This window comes from Epinephelus lanceolatus, chromosome 17 (genome assembly GCF_041903045.1).
Source record: "Epinephelus lanceolatus isolate andai-2023 chromosome 17, ASM4190304v1, whole genome shotgun sequence".
Lineage (NCBI taxonomy): Eukaryota > Metazoa > Chordata > Actinopteri > Perciformes > Serranidae > Epinephelus > Epinephelus lanceolatus.
In genome coordinates this window covers 3010162-3030964 of record NC_135750.1, presented here as the reverse complement: position 1 = coordinate 3030964, position 20803 = coordinate 3010162, and the positions used below count along the sequence as shown (strand labels likewise).

The following is a 20803-nucleotide window of genomic DNA, read 5'->3' as shown; positions in this document are numbered from 1 at the left end:
GGAGGAAGCTGGAGCACCTGGAGGAAACCCACGCTGACACAGGGAGAACATGCAGACTCCACACAGAGGGCCCCCCCACCCTGGGGTTTGAATCAGGAACGTTCTTGCCGTGGCGTGACAGTGCTTATTGATTGAAAGGAACAAAATATTTTTCCTGGAACATACCTTCTAAAGTTTTGGGACGACTCATTGGTACCTGAAGAACCCATTTTCATTCCAATATCTTGAGGTGAGAATTCAAGTGACCTCTTGGAAAATGGTCATGCCTGTTGCTCCCTTGCACAATTTCGACATACTTTGAAGCATTGTTTAGCCCCCTTTCTGAAGAGACTTGGAGACTTGGTTGGTTTGCTTTGTTTAACAGGACACCACAACCTTCACACGAACTTTGAGCACCACAGCATCTGAATGAGAGTGATGTTGGCCATGGAGGGGCAGCAATGGTATCAGGGTGGTCATGGCCCCATGTCCACATCAAAAGTCAATATCCTAATGTTTTGTTTTTTTGTGCGTGTGTGTGTGTGTGTGTGTGTGTGTGTGTGTTGTAGGCATCATCTCTGTCCAGGCGTTCTCCAGTTATTTGTCCAGTGATGAGAACGGAGTCATCCCTCCAGAGAAACTGGATCAGTCCGAAGACATGAGCTTCCCCCTGTCTCACTACATCATCAACTCATCACACAATACATACCTGACAGGTACACACACACACACACACACACACACACACACACTACACCTTCCACCTGCAGTGGATCCATTACTTTGCATTAAGACATTGATGTATTCAGTGTCTGTCAGGAAACAAAACAACTTCACAGAACTTTACAGCAGTGTGAGGATGGTTGTCGACATCCGTCCAATAAAATTAACTGTGTTCAAACTGCAGTCAGAGCTGATTCTGGTGCTTTGCCATTTTCTCATTTGGTTTGTTTCATTTGTTTAGAAGTTTTTATTTGTCGTGACTCTGGCACATCCAAAATCTCTGAACAAGATGACAGTTTGAACAAAGCAGAGCGTCGGGGGAACATTAAGCTCAACTCTGTGAGCCGTTACAGTTCTTCAAAGTGACGCTGAACTCAACGACACCTCAGAAAATCACCTCCATTAAACACCTGCTGTGCATTTGTGGCAGGAAGAAGAAGACTTTAGAAGCAGAGCTGGGCCTAGAGAGTGAGGTCTGGGTTGTGTTCTGGGGACTCATTTATAAAACAATGCGTGTATCTGTACTAAAAATGTACGTACGACAATATCTACAATCAGGCTTCTGCCTCACCATCTGTGTCGCCAATTTCCCGTCTACGTATGCAGTGTTTATAAATGAGACCCCAGGTCTTAGGAAGGCGGGCAGTCACGTGTCTAAAGAATGTAAAATCAGACCATTAGGTTTGGGGCGTTAGGTTTGGTCTATGTCCTGCTTTTTGCTTGTAAATCTTGTTTAAATACGCCACGTACACAAAGTGCATCACAGCTCTCCCACTTTGATAAGAACAGGAAAACCTCATGTTGTGATTTTGCCCTAGAGTACACAATCTTTACAGTCCTTTTATGACGCTCTGCAGTGTGAAAGTGTTAATTATCACTGACAGTGTAGAAGAGAAGTAGCTTTGAAGCTGAATCCGTCATAATGTCTGATTTCTTTTCCTGTGCGTGTGTTTCAGCGGGCCAGCTGGCAGGAAGCTCCTCGGTGGAGATGTACAGGCAGGTTCTCCTGGCCGGATGCCGCTGTGTGGAATTAGATGTCTGGAAAGGACGAACTGCTGAGGAGGAACCCGTCATCACACACGGGTTCACCATGACATCGGAAATCCCTTTTAAGGTGTGTGTGCACAGCGTGGTATCACAAGTCTCTGAAGCTTCCTGTTGATGGTAGCTTCACATAATGAACCAGGTTAAACAAATCACTGTCGATTCAACATGTTCACTGGACTTTTTATGTTTAATGTCTCACGTTGTTGAAAGTAACTTAGTACATTTACCGAAGTACTGAGGTACTTTACTTGAGTATTTACATATCATGCTAGTTGATGCTTCCCTTTACTTCAGTTCAAACTTTTTACTGCACTTCATACATTTGAAAACTACAGTGACTTTGCAGATGATTTCAGACAAGAAAAAACATAGTGAGCATGTTAAATACATTGATCAAGATTAAGCTTCATGGATTCCAAATCTTTTTGCTTTGTGACCTCGCACAACAAAGCAGTGTAAATGTCATGTTAAAGATGTCCAGCAGTTGTCAACAGTTTCACCAAAGAGTCTACATCACACCTGTCATTAGGGTGACCGGACAGTCCCGAATCCTGAATCCTGAATCCTGAATCCTGCTCTAATTGTCCTGAAAATGACACTAGAGCAGAGTCTGGAGTAGTTATTGCCTGATAAAACATTAAAAACAGATCATGGTGGTTTAGTCGTCATGCAGCTCCTGCCGGCTGCACATTGGCTGCAGCAGTTCCTACATGAATTATGGGTGTTGTAGTTTTTAAACTGTGTACGGCAGTGGCGATGAAGTAGATGCAGAGAGCGCAAGTTGCAGCCGCGAGGACAGGGAAAGTGCAGGCAGCCACGAGAAGGAGTGATTTGCACGTTGCAGTGCAGCCTCTTGTTCTAACTGTTCAAAACTGTTCTACAAACTGATACGGCTGTAACGAATGTACCTGGCGTCTTTATTTTGTTAACTTTTATTAGGGCCCGAGCAGGAGACCTGCGAGGTCCCTATTGTTTTTCTCCTGATTATTTATATATATATATATATTTTTTTTTTTTTCTTCCGCCCATATGATCACATTTTTCACTGTCTGAACATACCCCAAAACTCACCAAACCTGGAATATAAGTCACACTTGGTGAAAAATTTTATAATCTATTGTCGTCCTGAATTTCCACCACTAGGTGGCGCTATTATTAAGGAAAGTGCGTTTTGGCTCATAACTCCCATACACTTTGTTGCACATTCAAAAACCTTATATCCACGCGTTCAATGAATTGTGCTGAATCTTGTGGTATATGTCGCAAACCTACTTTTTCAAACTCCTACCAGGCAATTTCACCGATTGGCATGAAACTTTGCACACAGCATCTGTGGACCCTCCCGACAAAAAGTTATTAAAAGAATTTCGATATTCCAAAGAATACTCAAGTTATTAAATAACAACTTCCTGCAGATTTCGTTCTAAACAGGAAGTGCTGCGTATCTCCACATTGGTGGGTCCGAATGACATGAAACTCAGTTTACTACTTCCCCATGAGCCCCTGAGGCTCTGTGCAAAATTTCGGGTGATGACCACAAGGTGGCGCTCTTTAAATTGAAGTATTTTATATCTCAACATCGGTTGGGCGGATTAACACGAAACTTGGTATAATTATTGTCAATGCCCTCTTCAGGATATCTGACAAAAGACTTACCGATCCACCACTAGGTGGCGCTCTGGTGGAGGTAATTTAATATTTGGCACTGTGCCAACACCATAACACTCATAGAAATAAAATTGATAGGGGTGGTATTGACTGGCCCCTGTAACTCACAGACCAAAAATGACCAGCAGGTGGCGCTATTTTCAATGCAAAAGCGTTTTTGGCTAATAACTCCCACATAATATGTCGCACATTGTTAAACCTTCTATTTACATGTTCTCTGAATTCTGTTGAATTGTGTGGTGTAAGCCACGCCCACTTTCACGCTAACTTTCCATTCGCTAAATTGCGACAAATGAAAAACATACTTTTTCTCCTCCTCCTAGGCGATTTGACCGATTTGCACCAAACTTTGCATGAAGCATCTGTCAACCCTCCTGACAAAAAGTTATTAAAAGAATTTTGATCGTCCAAAAAACGGCCAAAATATAAAACAACAAATTCCTGCACACTGTGTTCAAAACAGACAGTCTTTCATATCTTGACCAAATACAGTCGGATTACCACAACACTTTTGCTAATTGTGTTCCATGGCACGATGAGGGTTTGTGCAAAATTCGGTGCAAATCGGCCAATAGGTGGCGCTCTGGTGGCAGTCTAATTAGTGTGAATGGAAGTAAATTGGAAAATCTTCAAATCCTCTTCAAAACTCATCGACTTTCAACCTCTTCTTGTCCCTCATACTTTGAGCTAGAGACACCATGTCAACTTTCAAAGAGTCAAAAGACCTTGAACTATTGGGCATGTATTCAGCTTCTACTTTTTGGAAAAATACATACATGGGTTGGGTGCCTACCTGTATACTGGAAATGTAAGTAAGAGATAACGCTTATTTTTTAATTTATTACAGCTGACAAGACATCTGGGTGCACGCCCCCCGATGGCAGCATGCCCCGACGCGCGTGGACTGCGAGGGCCCGTTCATCGCTGCTTGCAGCTTTAATCTTTTATTGAGTTTAAAGGACAAGTGCACTTACACTGATCACTTCCATAAAATAAAACAAGAAAAGAGGAAAAGATTGAAAAATCTGTTAAAATTAAATTAGGAAGCTGATCACAGATGTTTCTGTGTGTTTTTACATCTATTGTTGCTTTAATTTGCAGCTATGATTTTAATGAAGCTGACATGTCATGACAGTCAAGCGCTTTACAACAAGACAATAAAATATTAAAAAAGCAAATCAAACAAAACAGAACAAACTAACGAAAAAAAGATGATTAAAAGTCAAAAGAATAAAAAGAAAGTAAACAAATAAAATAGGATGAAAATAAACATGGGAGATAAAATAAGGTAAAAACCCGTGGTTGACACTGAAAAATCAAGACTGTAACATTTCTCCACTTTAAAAAGCCAGATTAAAAAGACAGGTCTTCTTTAAAAACAGAAAGCACCCTCACCAGTTCTTTAATGGGACACCTTTCACATGATCATACCAGAATCAGATTTATCATCAAGTAGGTTTTCATTTACAAGGAATTTGCTTTGGTGCAAACATCAAACAAACAGTAAACATAATAAGAGGAACAGAACAGAAAATGATGCAAAGTACTCAGACATAAATATGTAGAATATAGCTGTTTCAGAATAAGAGAGCTGTGCAGTTTTGTGCCGGATGTGCAGGAATATTAATCACAAGGATGTGCAAAAACTCTGTCACACAAAGAGGTCAAATTATCCAATATATTCCCAAACAAAGCACAAATAATGAAGACAGATTTGTGAAGTAGAACTTTGTCTCTTTGACCCTTTGAAGGGACCTTGACTCCCAGGTTGGGAAGTGCTCGGAGCGGCTGCTCAAAAAGCCGGAGCACTCTAAAAAGAAAGATGCTGGGTGCTTTCTCTCTGTGCTTCTTTCCTCACTGGGAACAACAGAAGAAAGACACTGGCACTCAAAGAAAATGCTTTATGGACACTGAGCTTTACTTTTTCTTGGTGTTTCTTTGATTTTCCAGGAAGTGATTGAAGCTATTGCAGAGTGCGCGTTCAAGACGTCACCTTTCCCCGTCATCCTGTCCTTCGAAAACCACGTGGACTCGTGAGACTCTCTGTCACTTTTTATTTGATTTATTAAGTGATTGATCTGTATGGATGGATTATAATGTAGGATGTCTATCTATCTATCTATCTATCTATCTATCTATCTATCTATGTCAGTTTGAAGCAGCAGGCTAAAATGGCTGAATATTGTCGATCTATTTTCGGAGAGGCGCTGTTGATTGACCCTCTGGACAAATACCCTGTAAGTGATACACACACACAAACACACACAGGAGAGATGTCACATTAAATACTTAATATCTGCCGTGTTCTCAGTTAAATACAGCAGATGATTTTATTGTCATCTCCACTGTGTGTGATTGCAGCTGGAGTCCGGCGTCCCCCTGCCCAGTCCTCAGGAGCTGATGGGCAAAATTCTCATCAAGAACAAGAAATCCCACAAACCCTCCAACAACACAGACACCAAAAGACTGACGGACCAACCTGCCAATCAGAGCAACGAACCGGTGTCTCCTAGCAACAACACAGGAGGTAAGACACAAAGACAAAAGGACTTCTTTTTTTTCCGGCTTGTTAATCCACGTGAAAATGTGCTCAGCTGTGACACACTGACAGTCTTTGTATCAAAACACAAAACAGGATATCTCTAATGCCTGGTGGTTTTTCAGGATACAAGAATATTAACTCTCAGGCTGCAGAATATTAACACCAAAGAGTATTCAGGCTTTTATTTAGCAGCGGTAAATGTGAAGTTTTTTTGTGTGTGTGTGTGTGTGGAAACTGGTTTCACATGCAGGAGACGTATGTCCTCACAAACATGAGTCACCACCAGATTAGCTTCAGTTTGAAAAGGTACAATGATGGAGCTGCAGCTTCAGTGCTGCCGCTGCTGAGTGGTTTATAGAGATGCCGATACAGCCAGGTTTATTTTTACATATTTATCAAACAAATCAAAGGAGAAGAAGATGAGAAGGGTTTAGAGAAAGGGGGCAGAATGTGACAAATGGTATGCAAAAGTTTGGGCGCCTCTAGTCAAAATTTACTGTGGATAGTTAAGTGAGTAGAAGATGAACTGATCTCCAAAAGGCATGAAGTTAAAGATGGAACATACTTTTCAGCATTTTCAGCAAGATCGGTGTTTAATTTTTGTTTTGTACAATTTTAGAGTGAAAAAGAATAAAAGGAGCACCGTGCAAAAGTTTGGGCACCCCAAGACATTTGAGCTCTCAGACAAGACAGACCTTAATGAGCTTGTTAGGGCTCTGGCTTGTTCACAGTCATCGTTAGGAAAGGCCAGGTGATGCAAATTTCAAAGCTTTATAAATACTCTGACTCCTGAAAGCTTGTCCCAACAATCAGCTGTCATTAAGAAATGGCAGTTAACAGGAACTGTGGAGGTCAAGTTGGAAACTTTGTGAGAGAGCTGCTCGTAGGATTGTTAGAAAGGCAAATCAAAAGACCTGCAGGAAGATTTCTCAGACTCTGGAGTGGTGGTGCACTGTTCTACTGTGCAGACACACCTGGACAAATATGAGCTTCATGGAAGAGTCATCAGAAGAAAACCTTTCCTGTGTCCTCACCACAACATTCAGCCTCATAAGTTTGCAAAGGAACATCTGAACAAGCCTGATGCTTTCTGGAAACAAGTCCTGTGGACTGATGAAGGTAAAACAGAACTCTCTGGACACAATGAGCAAAGGTATGTTTGGAGAACAAACTGTTAAACACGGGGGTGGATGGATGATGCTTTGGGCTTGTGTTGCAGCCAGTGGCACGGGGAACATTTCACAGGTAGAAGGAAGAATGGATTAATTCTGGGAGCAAACATCACAGCATCTGTAAAAAAGCTGCAGATGAAGAGAGGATGGCTTCTACAACAGGACAGTGATCCTAAACATACCTCCAAATCCACAATGGACGACCTCAAGAGGAGCCAGCTGAAGGTTTGGCCACGCCCCTCACAGTCCCCCGACCTAAATGTCATTAAACATCTGCGGATAGAGCTCAAAGAGCAGAGCATGAAGACGGCCCAAGAATCTCACAAAGCGTGAAGCCTTTTGCAGGAAGAATGGGTGAAAATCCTCCAAACAAGAACTGAGAGACTCTGAGCTGGATACAAAGTGTTTAGAGGCTGTGATACTTGCCAAAGGGGGCGCTACTGAGCACTGAGCATGCAGGGTGCCCAAACTTTTGCTTTAGGCCCTTTTTCTTTTTGGTTATTTTGAAACTGTAAAAGATTACAATTAAAAAGTAACTAAAAGTAAAGTTTTATCTATAACTTCATGCCTTTTGGAGATCAGCTCATCTTCTACTTAACTACTCGTAGTAAACAACATTTTGCTCAGGGCTGCCCAGACTTGTGCAGCCACTGTGTTACAAGTTTATTGAAAAGACTTTGGAAGAACGTGAGACGTGTGGTAGTTACAGAGTTTATCTGACTGTAGCTTACAAAAAAACATGTTTTTAATTGAAGTTAAAACATTAAAATCACCAGAAGTTGAATCATCTGGTTATCACACAAACTTCTTTTAATATTTCCTGCATTCAGATTCTCCTCTGTTGGAGGACATTATTCAGCCATAATTTCCTTCATGACTTTGGCCAAAGATACAAATCTGCTCCTCCTGCTCACTCTGGTGTCTTTGATATTTTTTCTTGTGCGGCCCTCTGCTCCTCATCAGGGATGTCTCAGTAATGAGCAGGACATCCCAGAAGAGGCCAGAAGCTCAGAACAGCAATTAAACAGCGGTGCAGGGGGAAATTATGGAGCCTTATTGACACGTCTGATGTGCAAATTCTGAAAACAGGTCTGGGACTGAGAGCCCAGCCGTACACAAAGAGCAGACTAGTAGCCGTGCTGAAGTACATACTCATACAGCGGCCGTGATCCTTCAGTCAGTGGATGCTCGAGTGGGCTGAATAATCAGCCGCAGAGTTAAAGCAGTGGGTTGTTTACAAAACGAGAGGCAGCTGTTGGTTTATATTGTGATGTTTTTATGTTTTCTACATGAAATGGCAGCACAGATTTAAATTTGCTGTGTATCATTCAGACAGTGAGCATAAGTGTCTTGTAATGTAATGTATGCCAAACACACGTCTCTACAGAGGACACCTCTGGAGACCAAGTAAATATTGAACCATTTATTTACCATGTTGCTGCATAGTGTTCAAATGATGTAAAAGATCAGCTGTTTACTTGCACCTAAATTTTTCCCATGGATTGTTTTTTCTAACCCCAGTTCAGGACTTGTCACCAGCTCTAGAGTTTACTCTCATTAAATACGTAGAAATCTGACAGCCATTCTGTGGGCCTTCCTCAGGGGCCGCACACATGCTGTGTCTTTAACTGCCAGGAAAAATGCGAGGTCAGGCTCTGGGCGCTCCTCTTCTGTAGCAGCTTTTAGGAGCATGGCGGCAGGTTGCTAGTTGAGGTTGTTAAGCAACCTCAACTAGCAGCGTATCATACGTATCATAGCCTTTTGAAACCTGAAATTCTGAGTTCAGAGCTGATCTTCTCCCAGGTGCTGTGCTGTGAAATAATTAGTCCAAACACATTATTACATCCATAGAAATTTACAAACTGACATTGCATCGTCTCAAATGTTCACATTTTATCCTTAATTTCTCCTGTTCTGCATGTTAACAAACTGACTGGCATATCTCAAAAAGGAGGTGAACTCCTGACCTTTCCATTGACACCTCACATGAGCCAATAGAAGCTTCTAGTGCTGTTGCTATGGCCACGATAGCCAACCAGAGCCTGAGCTGAAGTTCAGCTCAATGACAGAAGCATTTACAGTTATTCTGTGTTCCCTTTGAAATGAGACCACACATGTACATGTGCTAAAGACAGAACAAGAACAGCTTTTAATTTCCTTCAGCTGAACACACGAGGTCAGGTTTCTGCTGCTCTTTGATATTTGGAGGATAAAGACGAGGGGCTGAAGACACGATGAAGATGAAGACTTGTTTAACTTTAATTTTAACAGAGATCGAGGCTGAGAGTGAGGAAGATGATGATGATGAAGATGATGATGGTAAAAAGGTCAGTGGTGACATCATACAAAGCCGAGGGGCGGTCGCCCTCACCACTGTCGCCATTTGTTAATGTTTACAAGTGTTGTTTATTTTCGTTGTTGTGTTGTTTATTTGTTATGCCATCGTTGATCTTGTTACGTACTTTATATGTTGTTGTTGGTGGTTGTTGTGTATTCTTAATGTGTGCTGTTGTTTGTGTAGTGTGTTGTTGTTTAGTCCTCTTGTTGTTGTTGTTGTTGTTGTTGTTGTTGTTGTTGTGTATTCTTAATGTGTGCTGTTGTTGCTATTTTGTTTACCTTAGTTTTCACAGTGGGCCTGAGATAACTGTTTACCTGTTTGATTGAGTTTCCATTAAAGGAACACTCCACCAATCTTTTCTTTGGTTTTGTTAGACCTGTCATTCATGGTGGGATGTAACTAAGTAGATTTACTCGAGTACTGTATTTAAAGGGATAGTTCTTATTTTCTTATGTGGGGTTGTATGCAGACGAAGGGTATACCAAGTTGATTTTAAAATCAGGTGGAGAGCAACACAGAAATAAGGAAAAAAAAAAGAATAAAAACATTAAAATAGTTACAGTTACTAACAACCCACCAGTGGTGTTGATAAGACCCTAATAAAAACAAAGAGTTAAAATATAAAAGGCACATGTTAAAATGTTCTTACAGATGTCCGGGGAAGCAGCTCAAAGATTAAAAACAATCAGCTGTCCTTATCTCAGTGTTGTGGGGCATTTGGCAGCAGGTTCTAGCCAATATGGCGTCGCGACACTGTAGCTCCACTCTGCTGTGTTGGAAGCCCACGAGTTCACAAGCAACCTGTCTTGTCTTCATAGAGACAGTTTCAAACACAAATCAGCTTCACTATAACTCGCAGCATTCACAGACAAACATTTGTCTTTATCTGGACACATTTTCCCCACAAATACAACATGCTAACATTATTAGCACAAGCCTATGGCAGTTTACATTGTATAAATTAGCTTAGTGGCTAGCAGACATTTCCTCAACAGCAACATTTAACAAAGGTAACGTTACATAATTTGGCTCCATTACAACTCACAAGGTTCACTGACAAAACAACTGTCCTATACTAAACACGTTTTCCAAACAAATACATCATGCTAACGTTATTAGCACAAGCCTATGGCATTTCACATTGTATAAATTAGCTTAGTGCCTAGCAGACTTTTCCTCAACAGCAACATTTAACAAAGGTAAAGTTACAGAATTCAGCTCCATTACAGCTCAGAAGGTTCACTGACAAAACAACTGTCTTATACTAAACACGTTTTCCAAAGAAATACAACATGCTAACATTGTTAGCACAAGCCTATGGCATTTTACATTGTATAAATTAGCCTAGCGACTAACAAGAGAACTAGGGAGATTTCCTCTACCTATATGAAGTCAGGATAAATCACACACAAGGCTTAAAATGCTATTTTGTTAATGCTTTATCGTCTTCACCGTCATGTCACACACTGATTTCCAACAGGGAAGTGAATCTGATAGAGCACTTTCTTTAATGCCAGACTCCATTGAGAAAAACAGCCATTTAGCATCACTGAACACAGGAGCTGCTGGTCTACTGCTGCCTCCATCACTTAGTTAGTTTGTGTTACTGTTCGACTTTGGCATTTAAAAGGTTTAGTTTGGATTCACCAAAGTCACACAATAACACAAACTAACTAACCAATCGAAGCAGCAGTCGACCAGCAGCTCCGTGTTCAGTGAGCTAAAATGACCGTTTTTGTCAATGGAGTCTGGCTTTGACGAGATCATAGATGAGGAACTAAAATACTATACTTCTGCACCACTATAATTCAGAGGCAAATATGTTGTACTTTTTACAGCACTGCATTGATTTTACAACTTTAGTTACTTTGCAGATTCAGATTATTAATACAAATATAAGTATCATAATAAAATAAAACTGTATCAGTTCCTTAGTGAAATTCAGAAACTACCCAGTTCCAAAAAGTTGCCCACTAACTCTGTATTATAATGTATATTATTCTGAAATTGCCTGTTGGTCTGCATAATTAGTACTTTTACTTTTTGTACTGTGACTTTTAACAAAGTATTTCTACACGTTAGCGTTGCTACTTTTACTTTAATTAAAAATTTAAATACTCGGCCGCTCATGACGGTTAAAACATGATGAAAATCGATGCAGATATTGTCGTTTATTTTTATTACACACATTCTTCCTATGTGTAAAAAATCTGTCGCCTACATTACCCACAATGCAACTGACAGTGAGGTCAGAGATTCAGTCTCGTTTAACAGCTGACGTAGCCTGCAGCAGAGATGAGCCACAGAGGTCTGCTGAGCTCACGTCGTTCTGACTCCACACCTCCAGATTTATTTTTTTGGAAACTCCAGTCTTCAAACAACACTGAATCATGTGACATCACTCGAGGCAATTTATCAGATTTCGTGTGGCTCCCTCTGAAGCCACAAAAGGCTTCATACGGCCTCTCTCACACATGCAGTCATACTCTGTGCAACCTGTGAACACCTGAGCTCCCCTTTATCCTCACAAACAGATGAGCTGAATGTGGAGGCGGAAAACAAGAAGAGACACAGTCTGGTAAAACATAGAAAAAGACCAAAGTGCTGATGAAAAATGTCGCCAGGAAAATTGAAATTAAACAGATAAGAAAGAAATCAGAAGTGTGTTGGGTGGTGAAACAGAATTCACTGCAGAGAGGAGAAAAATAGGACAAAACAAATGCAAACAACAAGAGAAGGAAGAAACAGGAGAGAACAGTGGGCCTGCTGTGAGCTGTGGCAGTGAGAGGAGGTTAGTGTGTTTGCACATGTGTGTGTGTGTTTGTTTTACAGTGTACATGGATGTCTTGTTGGAATTGGTTTGCTGTTTACTCTTGTTGTCTCAGTACGTCGGTGTCTCTGCTCACTGTCAGATGATGATGCTGCTTTTTGTCGGGGTGCAGGACCAAAGCAAAGACGCGTAAATGAACCTGTTCCCTCCCAGCGTCTGTCCAGCAGACCTTTACACCTCTGATTTCAATATGTGAACCTTTTACTCTTTAAATTTATTCCTGTTGTCGTTTGTTTCAGGGCTCAGCGGAGCGGGAGGCCGTGGCTACAGAGGAAATGTCAACTCTGGTAAACTACGTCCAGCCAACCAAGTTCAACTCCTTCGAAGCCTCAAAGAGTAAGAACCCAACACTCTGATGAACTGATACACTCAATCATTGTTTTATGTTTCTCTCTCAGCAAGAAAACTCTGGAAACAGTTCTCCCACAATGCTGGAAAATAAATGTCCAAACCAGTTTCATATTGAAACACCAGACTGGTATACCTAATTTTACCAGGTGTCCCACTTGACTCTGGAACATAATGACACCGTGTCCCAACAGAAACAAGTGTCTATGGCTTAGCAACATGTGTCGTCAGAGCTTTTAATCCACACTGAATATATTAAATATGTATTTCATGTCATGTAAACAAGCCACGTAACTTTCAGCTGTGAGATCAGACTGAAGTCATAACCACTGTCTCTACGACTGTAACATTACTTTTAAAACAGAAAACACACATTTTCTTATTGTGATATTCACAGGAAATGGTACAATATAGTCAGCAGCAAGTTGGTTGTTATTAGCCATGGTCATTTATTAGAAATGTTCAGCCGCCCAGCGATCTCCCTCCAGCCAGCCACAGTTAGGTTTTTGTAGTGAACTAAGGAATCATGGAGATACTTCCCAGTTTCAGCTTCATGAATCAGCTGTTCCTTGTCCATTGCAGCGCTTTTAATAAAAGCAAGTGACAGGAATAACTAAAATGATGGCAACAAATGAAAGTTAGGCTGAAAACGTCGCCTTCATTGCCTTTAAATCCAAAATGTTAGTGCAGTTTTAGTTTTAGTCCAATCTCACAGAAAGTGTTTAAGCAGCTGGAAGAGGCTTTTTGCAACAGTTTATGATGAGAATGAAGCTTTTCGCTCGCTGTTTTTGCGTCGTGACGCACCTCGTGTTTCTGCGCTCTAGGCGCCTGGCGTTTTTGCCACAGCGCTCTGAACTCCTCGAGTTGAAAAAACTTAATCTCGGAGCGAAAAGGCGCCCCACGTCATATCTGCTTTTTTTCCATTGTCCAATGGGATGATTTTAGAGGCGGGCCTTCTGTGGTGGTCACGACAACACGTTTACCGTTGGTAAACAATGGAGGAGAAACTGGTGGTAGTGGTTGCTGGATACCCAGAGCTATACGGCCTGATGATAGACAGCAGGTTGTCAAACTGCCCCTGAGTCGTCCTAAAATCTGCCTGTAAACGTCTATGATGGAGGAGAAGCTCCTGGACCAACTGGTGGTACTCCCCATGATCCAGCCTCTTTTTTAGGGTCTCATGTATCCACACAGATCTCTGTTTATCTGCTGACAGCCTCTCACCCTCAACCAGAGCTACAGACAGCACCCTCTGCCTCAACATGGCAGCAACTACACACTGATTACTGCAGGATGAATATAGTAAATAAACAGTAGACTGATTACACAGGAAGGTTAGGGTAAGGAGGTGATGGGGTGGTTGCCTAGCAACAATAAAAAGGCCTTACTCTGCAATGTCTCTTCTCGTCACACCAAAAAATACATCAAGTTTTAAGTAAACAAAGAGCGTGCGTCACTCATCCCCCGCCCACCTGTACTGAAATTTAATTTCTTTCAAGCTCGGCTCACGGCCTGTCAGACACTAGTGGCTCCGTTACACAGTTTATAAACATAATATTATATTAATCACATTGTCATATTGCTGATTACTAATGCAGCACAAGTTGTCTCTCTCGCGCTGTGACGCTGTCTGCACAGGTTACTGATGTAGGCTACTTTTTAATTTGCCACAACAGGTCATAATGCTGGTTCAGCGATTTGCATAAAATCAAATCTGGACCAACCAGCAAAATTGGAAACTGAGCCCTCTCTAGAAAATTCCTTTAATTTCTCAAAATCTTTAATCTCATTGTTTCTTGAAATGACAAATCAGTTAACTGACGTGTTATTTTGACCTTTACCATGTTTAAACAGGAGGTCAGGTCGTTTGAACACAGAAGCATAAAAATGATTTAAATACAGAAAGTTATTGTAACTGATGTGCAGAGAGAGTGTTGGGAATCATGTTGAAACCAAGATAATTGCTGAAAAATGCCTCTGTGTGTGTGTGTGTGTGTGTGTAGAGGCAGCCCGCTGTTACCACATGTCGTCTTTTGTGGAGACCAAAGCTTTGGAGCACCTCACAAAGTCGCCAGTGGAGTTTGTGGAGTATCCTTGGCAACAGTAACCACAGCTACACCACCATGACAACCGCTTCTATACTTTGTGCTCCTCCTCCTCCTCATTTGATGCTTGTTTTCTGTATGAAACCTCCAAACATCTGTCTCAGTCACTGGAGCGATTTTAATTTTAATTTTTATTTCAGTAACAACAGTATTATCTTTGAAAATCTTTATACCAGTGTGCAGCAGGTATAATACATGTAACATATGATGATGTAAGAAGTACAGAAACAAACATATTTGACCTAATGCTCTGATTGATGTCTGACTGGAAGAATTCTGGCTGTGTTTGTGATCTTTGAGATAGAGCAGTGTCTCGGGTAAATGTTTGTCATGTCACGGAGACAGAAAATGATACTCTATAGATGTCCTCAACGTTACATCAACCAGATATAATAAATCCCAGCTGAGTCGTATCTATCCGAAGGGAACCAGAGTTGACTCGTCCAACTTCATGCCTCAGCTCTTCTGGAATGCCGGCTGTCAGCTGGTCGCTCTCAACTACCAAACTATAGGTGAGTATGAAGGTCAACATTGTATAACACAGAGCAGTGATTCCTAACCTTTTTGGCTTCTCATGACACCGTAAATCAAAGCTAAGTCTACTTTCTTAAGGTGTCAGGTTGTGACCAGTTTAACTAGTGTGATTCTTCCTCTTCAGATGGTTTTGTTTGAACTATGTAACACGAAGAAAGAGTAATAATTCTCCGCTACATCATGGTCGTTTATAATTTGTAGCCCTAAACTTAATCTTGACTTTTTGCTCCAGATTTGTCGATGCAGCTGAATCTCTTCATGTTCGAGTACAACGGTCGCAGCGGCTACAGACTAAAGCCGGAGTTCATGAGGCGGCCAGACAAACACTTTGACCCTTTCACAGAGAACACAGTAGACGGCATCGTAGCCAACACCCTTTCTGTGAAGGTACAGCAGCAGTTGTTTCCCTTTGTTAAAGCCTCGACATGTAGACACACGTCTCTTTATATAAATTTAAATTGTCCCTGCTGTGGTGTCTTTATTCCCTGACACATGTTTGTATCTGTCCGTCTGTTTCCGTGTCTCTGTGTGTGTTACAGATCATTTCAGGCCAATTTCTGACTGAAAAGCGGGTTGGTGTTTACGTGGAGGTGGACATGTTTGGGCTTCCTGCGGACACCAGGAGGAAAGCGCTGAAGACCAAAACGTCCCAGAACAACAACTCCGTCAACCCGGTGTGGGACGAAGAGCCGATTGTCTTCAAAAAGGTGACGTGATGGGAGTAACTCAGTAAAATCTGACCTCACACCACCTCCATCTGATCTGTCTGTTAATGATGCGACTTCAACTCTCTGACAGGTGATCCTTCCGACTCTGGCCTCTATTAGAATCGCTGCTTTTGAGGAAGGAGGGAAGTTCATTGGCCATCGGATTATTCCAGTGTCTGCCATCAGACCAGGTACGAACTTGGAACTTTCTCTTTGAGGTTATCTGTAAGATTCAGGTTTCTCTGCTCACTGCTGTGATGTTTGTGCACTGCAAGTCCCAGAGATCCAGTCAGTGTGGTGTCTTCATCTATTTAGCTTGGCTCAACACTTGTAATGGTGTACCCCAGGGCTCTGTGTTCAGTCCCCTGTTATTTTCAGTTCATATTAATAGTCTTGGTCAATTTTCATTTTTATGCCGATGACACAGTGATATATTGTGCCAGCTCATCCATCACAGAGGCTGTGGCCAAACTGCAGACTGTCTTTAACGTTATCCAGATTCATCTTTCACAACTAAAGCCAGTTTTAAATGCTGTTAAATCTATGATTATGTGTTTCTCAAATGTTAGGAAGAAGCCTGTGAACACTCCTGATGTTCTTACTGCTCAGGGACAGACGTTCAAGGTTGTCAGTTGTTGCAAATATCTCAGTATTTGTCTTGATGACTCCGTTTGTCCTAAACCTCAGGTTGATAATCTTATTAAAAAGCTGAGGCTTAGGTTTTATTTCAGAAACAAGACCTGTTTCTCCTTTGAGGCCAGAAAAACACTGGTCGCTGCTACGTTTTTACCGGTTCTGGATTACGGTGATCTGTTGTACATGAATGCATCTGCACATTGTTTGCACATGTTAGATACTACATATTATAGCGCACTGAGAAGGATGAATGAGTCGGTCATTGTGTGTAGGTGCTCTTTATTCACAACCATACATTCCAATTTTTCTTTTGTTTGTTAAAAAAACAGATTTTGATAAATTTAGTTTGTGTGAATGCAGTACTATGTCAGAAAAATCGATAGACGATTGTCTTAAACGGGCAAAACTTTTACCTGAACTGACATGATAAATTAGTGTCGTCAATCCATGTCCAAACATTAATACATGCATTCTCTGTTGTCCTTCGCCTTAACTGCCTGTGTGGACTCTGAATCCACTAATTACTTGTCACATTGTTCAGAGCTGCCAGTCTTTCCTACTTTCCTCCTGAGAGACACCTGCCTCCCACTGTTTTCAAAAAGCCATTTAAAACACTTTGCAGAGACGCACTGCAGCTTTGGAAAATGTCACTCACCACTTTAAATGAAATTACTCTTCATTTTTCCTGCCTGTCATTGCGTCCATACAGGACTGATGTTTGTGAACTCAGCTGCATCTCTGACTTTTAACTTTTTTCACAGATTTCTACATCATTGTCCACCGTGAATAAATAAATGAATAAATGATGTAACTCTGGTGTTGGTAAATGTTTCCTTCAGGTTACCGTTACATCAGCTTGAGGAATGAGAAGAACCAGTGTCTGATTCTACCGGCTGTGTTTGTCTACATCGAGGTCAAAGACTACGTCCCGGACACATTTGCAGGTAAAACTCTGTCACGTTAGACTGTCCCCTCAAACAACACTTCAGTCTTTGAGTCTGTATCACAGACATGAACAGCCAAACAAAACAAAGTGGAAATATAAGCCGGATTAAAAGATTAAAAGGAAATACATTGATGAATTTATCCTTAAAAACATCCTGGATAAATAAAATTCTACCACAAGAGTCTTTGGAGAACAAGTCAGGATTTATCTTCTGTGTACCTGTCCTTTGATAGTAAACTGTTTCCACTCTCTCTTTGGTCAGTTATTTAAAGGAATATTAGCAAATCTTTCTCCCTTTCTCAAAGATGCATTGAAGGCTTGGTTGAGTTTCCAGTATTACCCCCCAGACCCTGCAGAGGATATCCAAAATCAAGTTATATGGTTGAACTCAGCATGCTAACAGATGGGAAACCCTTTTTATTAGGTACCTTTCAGAAATGTTTATCCAAAATAAAGATAAACAAAATAATTTTGTGTAGTGGTCTTACCTGGGGGGACAGGGCCTTCTCCATTGCTCCCATCGTCTCGAACTCACTCCCTAAATACATCAGAGACTCACCCTCCAACATCATCCTCACTGTGACCTCGTCACATGTCCACGTTTGGTCATGGACTTTCCACGTCCACATATGACGTCCAAGGTACCCTGGGTGTGTTGGTTGTTGACGTTCTGGGACGCCGTGTCAACTTCAGCCTGTTACATGCATTGTCTGTTTTCAAAATACACTTCTGTTTTCACAGGAAGAGAGAGAAAAAAGAACACAGTTTGGTTTTCAATCTTACAAGAAGCGAACACCAGCCTCTCGGGTAAAAGTCGCTGGTTGTTGGACCCATCCACCACCCCTCGCGCCCACCCTACCCAGACTTTCACCACCTTTACTTACGATGTTATCCTGCCACGCTTCTCCTGACGCTGCCAGACGTTGTTAAACAATAATTGTGACTGGTTGCGTATCACGCCGACATGAACGTACGGCTTTTTTCATCTGTGTCTGACGCTGGAAATCACTAACCGAGCGCCGGTATATTTGCAGCTGGAATGTCGTGGAGTAGAAGTATAAGGTAGCAGAAAATTAAGATACTCAAGTAAAGTACACGTACTTAAAAACTTCACTGCTTTAGAATCTACAGTTTGAGTTTAGAATCTCAGTTTTTGAGCCACCATCTACAGACAGTACAACTGAAACTGAACTACTACCACAACCTCGACAAACATATCCACACTGTTTGTCCACACCCTAAATATAACCACGTCCATTAGACGAGCGATACACAGACCCTCTGACGCTCACTCTGTTTTTATCTGTTTCTCTTTATCCCCTCTGCAGATGTGATCGAGGCTTTGTCCAACCCCATTCGATACGTCAACCTCCTGGAGCAGAGGTCCAAACAGCTGGCGGCTCTGACACTGGAGGACGTAGAGGAGGACACACAGGCCGAGGTCAGTCCTGTTCCTGGTGTCTTTTAATTTTAATCGACAGCAAAACATGTGGCTGTGACTGTGGTCTGTGTTGTTCTTCAGGAAGAGGCAGACAGCTGTGCGGAGCGTAAGAACGATCTGAAATCAGCTCCGCTGGAGAACGGGCTCAGCCCCGCCTCTGGACCTACAGGCCACACCCCCATCGCAACCACGCCCAAAGCCTCTGCAGCCAATCAGCAGACTGCTACAACAGGTAGCGTCCACGAGTGTTTACAGTGCATCTTAGTATTAATAAACAGCTATAAATGTTTCTTTTATTGTTGTTACTGACGCTGATTTTGTCGCCTCTGTGTTTTAGAAGCAAGCAAACCAGCAGCAAAGAGTGAAGATCTGGTTTTAAGTGTTTTGATAGGTCAGTATGTTGTTTTCTGATCAGCTTGCTATCATGTCAGTTTGGACCAAAATCTCTGAGGAATGTTTCCAGCACCTTGTTGAATCTATGGCACCAAGAATTAAATACGGGGTCCAACCTGGTACTAGCAAGGTGTACCTAATAAAGTGGACAGTGAGTGTATATGTGAAAAAATATAATCAAGGCAACAAAAAAAGTATAATAAATGAAATTCTGAAACCCTTCAGTCGTCCGAGCTTCAGCAGAAATAATGGAGAAGAAAAGACACCAGTAAAAGACATTAGATTTTTACTAAAACATGTTGTGTGATCACTGGTGCTAACAGATGTTCAAGTGTGCGCCATGGAAAATCTGCAGCAGTCGAAGGTTTACCAGAAGGAGCAGAGGCGTCAGTTTAAAGAGCTGAAGGAGCTGGTGAGGAGGCACCAGAAGAAAACCTCAGAGCTCCTCCGAGAGTTCAACAACAAGTACAAGAAGACGGCCAGACAGTGCAGCAAGAGCAGGTACACACACACACACACACACACACACACACACACACACACACACACACACACACAGTCAGTGTCAAAATATGTCACTGTGGTACAAGTGAAAATGATCATTATCCTTTCTTTAGCATGAAGTGAAATATAGTTAACCACAGTAATGCAAAGCTCTGCAGCATTTTTGTGTGTGTGTGATTTTCTGATGTCTGAATGTGTGTGCGTTCATCAGGGGCTCATGTTCAGACAGTGACAAGGACGAGCGCCTCCAGAAGCTGAGAGAAGAGCAGCAGCAGCAGCTTCTGGCTCTGAGGCAGGAACAGTACTACAGTCAGAAATATCTGCAGAGAGAACATATTAAAATGGTAAAGTCCAACAAAACCAGCTGCTCCAATACTGCTGACGCTGCTCACCCAAGACCATGACTAAACTTTGGTTATCTATATTTGGATGAAGGAATTTAAAGCTGCTTTTCTGTGCAGGCAGAATAGCTTGAAATAAAGCAAGTGTTGCTGAATGTAGAGCAGAACTGAATGTTACAGTTGAAAAAACAAGATTTGAATACAAAGCTAAGATCCTGTGCTCTCAGATTAGATCATATGGCAGGTATCTGCACAGATAGACCTCAGGTGGTGCTCAAGCACCTCCCTTTTTCCCTCTGCCCTTTTTTGCGAGAAATTTCTTTTCTATTTCTTTTTTAAATTCAATATTTTCGTTTTTAAATTTGGCCTATGGCATCAATTCTCTATTTAAAACGTGTTGTAATGCCTGACAACCGTATTTGAGTTTTAATGCTGCCAGACCGCAGAGCCCCTGCTCCTCCCTCATCAATGTCCGTCACAGTCACCACAGTAAACACACTTAAATCAGGATTCCTGCAGAGCAGCATCACGTCATGGACAGCCAGGTAA

At 41.7% G+C, this 20803-nt stretch overlaps 1 protein-coding gene across 1 annotated transcript in view; it reads left to right on the top strand.

The window, feature by feature from the left end:
* Positions 1-20803, top strand: part of LOC117247302 (1-phosphatidylinositol 4,5-bisphosphate phosphodiesterase beta-1) — a 47369-nt gene that overhangs the window by 19688 nt on the left and 6878 nt on the right. Inside the window, exons 10-27 of the mRNA XM_033611740.2 lie at positions 549-695; positions 1659-1816; positions 5368-5450; positions 5570-5654; positions 5779-5944; positions 9403-9458; positions 12539-12635; positions 14651-14735; positions 15140-15264; positions 15519-15673; positions 15826-15993; positions 16085-16184; positions 17469-17573; positions 18904-19016; positions 19098-19248; positions 19354-19407; positions 19733-19910; positions 20125-20257. Of these exons, the coding sequence (XP_033467631.1) occupies positions 549-695; positions 1659-1816; positions 5368-5450; positions 5570-5654; positions 5779-5944; positions 9403-9458; positions 12539-12635; positions 14651-14735; positions 15140-15264; positions 15519-15673; positions 15826-15993; positions 16085-16184; positions 17469-17573; positions 18904-19016; positions 19098-19248; positions 19354-19407; positions 19733-19910; positions 20125-20257 (2159 nt within the window). The remainder of the gene's footprint in view (positions 1-548; positions 696-1658; positions 1817-5367; positions 5451-5569; positions 5655-5778; positions 5945-9402; positions 9459-12538; positions 12636-14650; positions 14736-15139; positions 15265-15518; positions 15674-15825; positions 15994-16084; positions 16185-17468; positions 17574-18903; positions 19017-19097; positions 19249-19353; positions 19408-19732; positions 19911-20124; positions 20258-20803) is intronic.